At 48.1% G+C, this 2,857-nt stretch overlaps 1 protein-coding gene across 1 annotated transcript in view; it reads left to right on the top strand.

The window, feature by feature from the left end:
* Window positions 1–1,917: 1,917 nt before the first annotated feature.
* The window catches only part of LOC102371745 (olfactory receptor 9G4-like), a 1,484-nt gene continuing 544 nt past the window's right edge, over window positions 1,918–2,857 (top strand). The window contains exon 1 of the mRNA XM_014521019.1: window positions 1,918–2,844. Within this exon, the coding sequence (XP_014376505.1) occupies window positions 1,918–2,844 (927 nt within the window). The remainder of the gene's footprint in view (window positions 2,845–2,857) is intronic.

Raw genomic sequence — 2,857 nt, forward strand, 5'->3', positions numbered from 1 at the left:
ATTATGGAAGAATTTTGGCCTCTAGGGGTCAGTGAAAGTAAAGCATCATTTAATTTTACAAACATTGTGCAACTGCATTATCCCACTATAGCTCCTTATTTCCCTGTAGTTGCCTAACCTGTTCCTTTGGTCTGGCTCTTGCTTGCACAGAAGAAAATGTATTTAGGAAATTTGAATATTTTACTGCACATGGTCAGTCTATGCTCATATGTTTACACATCCACAGGACAGGGGCAATAGAATTGCACCTTGTACCTAAGCACCCAAAATTCCACTTATTATGTGTCTATAAAACTTACCATTAAATGCACAATGGGAAAGAGAAATCTGTCGCTAGATTTTAAGGTCAGGACAGACCATTAGATCATCTAGGTTGACCCACTGTATCACAGGCCATAACATTTTATCCAGTTACTCTGGGGTTGAGCCAAATAACTTGTGTTGTGCTAAAGTGTGGTTCTGGAGTGGCATTTAGCATTAACTGAACAGAGATCAGAAAAAGAGCAAACAAACTTCAGTTATAGACCTCAGAATTACTCCAGCTGATGATCGGGCCCTGCAGCTCTGAACGGTCTGATACTTATGAAACTCTGTGCCAACCCCACAGCCCCAGAAACTGGCACAAGAAGCAAGAGGGAGTTCCCACCGTTATATAGAAAAGCATAGGAGTTAGGATCACAAGTCAATGGGCCAAAGGGACAGAACAGTTTAAAGTTAAAGAAACATCAACACTGTGGTAACATACTCAGCACCTTAATTTGTCCCCCACACCTCTAGAGGTGTCCCCAAACAAGCCTTTAGTCCCTAGAGTGCTCAGACAGCAGCCTGCAGCTGCCTCCAAGGCTGAGTTCAGTTTCTTCAGTCCACAGTCCTGGCTGACAAAAGCCAGTGAGATCTCCAGCTCCACTCTGCACTCCTCTGTGTGGGGCTGACCAGGTTCCATGTGCATGATGCTCTCTCTTCCCCGTACTCCAGGGTCAAGCTTCCACTCCTTTTCCCCTTGGGATTTGTAGTACAAGTGCGTGTGTAGATGAAACGGGGGTTTACTTTGCCCTAAATTGAAGCGGTGGGTTTTTAAAAATACCGTTGCAATTTAGGGTGAAGTAAACCCCTGTGTTGTGTACACCCGTGTCTTACCTGCCTCTCCAGCAGTGGGGATGGGAGGGTGAGCTGCTGGCGGGTGGAGTGGTCCCCGGGCTGCAGGGGGGGAGGGGGGGCTGGTGCTTCCCTCCATGACAGTGGTGCCCCGCCCCCCCCTCTCCCCGTGGTACCTGCCCACAGGCACCCATCTCAGGTAGTCCTGGGGAGCACCACAGACATGAAGGGAAGGACCGGGTCCCCGTGCAGCTCATGCAGGCAGGCAAGCTCCAGGAGAAGAAAAAAAAAAAGAACAGGGTCACTGCTTTTTTTTTTTTTTTCCCTTTGGTGGAGCCTGCCTTCCTGGGATGCTGCCAGGCTGCATGCACAGGCTGCGTGCACAGCCACCCTGAGCCACACAAGCCCAGTGCTTCACTCGCGGCTGTCGGGCAGCAAACTAAAACTCCTTGGAGGTGTTTTAGTTTGCTGAGCTCCAAAGTCATTACGCCACTGAATGTGCTACAGTGGCTAGAATTAATGTGCAATACACCGCCAATGCGTACAAACACCAATGCCATTAAAGCGGTGCAAAAACATTTAACCCACTTTAAAGTGTTGTGCACACATGCAGCCCTCATTAAAAGACATTATAGCTCTAAAGACTGCTCCCTGGTTCCTCCTGCTGTTACACACATTACTACATCATTATTATTTTTTTTACTTTTTTATAAATACTGTACCCTTCTCCATGTTTCCAGCTCAGGTGGAAATGTGGGTATCATAACTGACTGACATCTGGAGAGGTGTTAACATACTTCTGCCTTCCTGTGTTAGCAGAGAATGCCTATGGAGACCACAAATGCAAGAATAAATGACTCCCTTGTGACAGAGTTTGTCCTAGTGGGCTTCACAACAGAGCCACACCTGCAAGCTTTCCTCTTCTTCGCCTTTCTCCTCTCCTACATCCTGACACTGATGGGGAACCTGGGTCTGATCATTTTGATTTTTCTTAATTCATGCTTGCACACACCCATGTACTTCTTTGTGGGCAGCCTCTCCTTTTTAGACATGTGGTACTCCACTGTCTATACCCCCCGCATCCTGGCTGACTGCATGGTCAAGAGCAAGATCATATCTTATGCTGCCTGTGCTACCCAGTTCTTTTTCTCTGTTTTCCTGGCCCAGAGTGAGTGCTTCCTGCTGGCTGTCATGGCCTATGACCGCTATGTGGCCATTTGCAACCCTCTGCTCTATTCTTCTATCATGACCAGGAGTTTCTGTTTCCAGCTTGTGGCAGCCTCCTATGCAGCTGGTTTCACCAATGCTATTGTGCACACAAGTAACACCTTCCACCTGCATTTCTGTGGGGACAACATCATAGACCACTACTTCTGTGATGCCCTACCTCTGATGAAGATGGCCTGTGATGACACCCATGTCTACAATCTCATCTTGGCCATCACCCTTGGATGCAACATGGTGGCTATTACTGCTCTTATCCTGGGCTCCTATACAGCCATTTTGGCAGCCATCTTCTGCATCCACTCACACAGCGGGCGGCACAAGGCCTTCACCACCTGCTCTGCCCATTTGATCTCCATCTCCCTCTTTTACGGCTCCATCTTCATCATGTACTTGCAGCCCAGCTCCCAGCACATCCCAGACTGGGACAAAGTGGGTGCCCTTTTCTACACAGTGGTCAATCCCCTGGTCAATCCCATCATCTACAGCCTACGCAACAAAGATGTGAAAAAAGCCCTCAAGACAGTAGCAGGGATGA

Source organism: Alligator sinensis, unplaced genomic scaffold (genome assembly GCF_000455745.1).
Source record: "Alligator sinensis unplaced genomic scaffold, ASM45574v1 scaffold437_1, whole genome shotgun sequence".
NCBI classification, from domain to species: domain Eukaryota; kingdom Metazoa; phylum Chordata; order Crocodylia; family Alligatoridae; genus Alligator; species Alligator sinensis.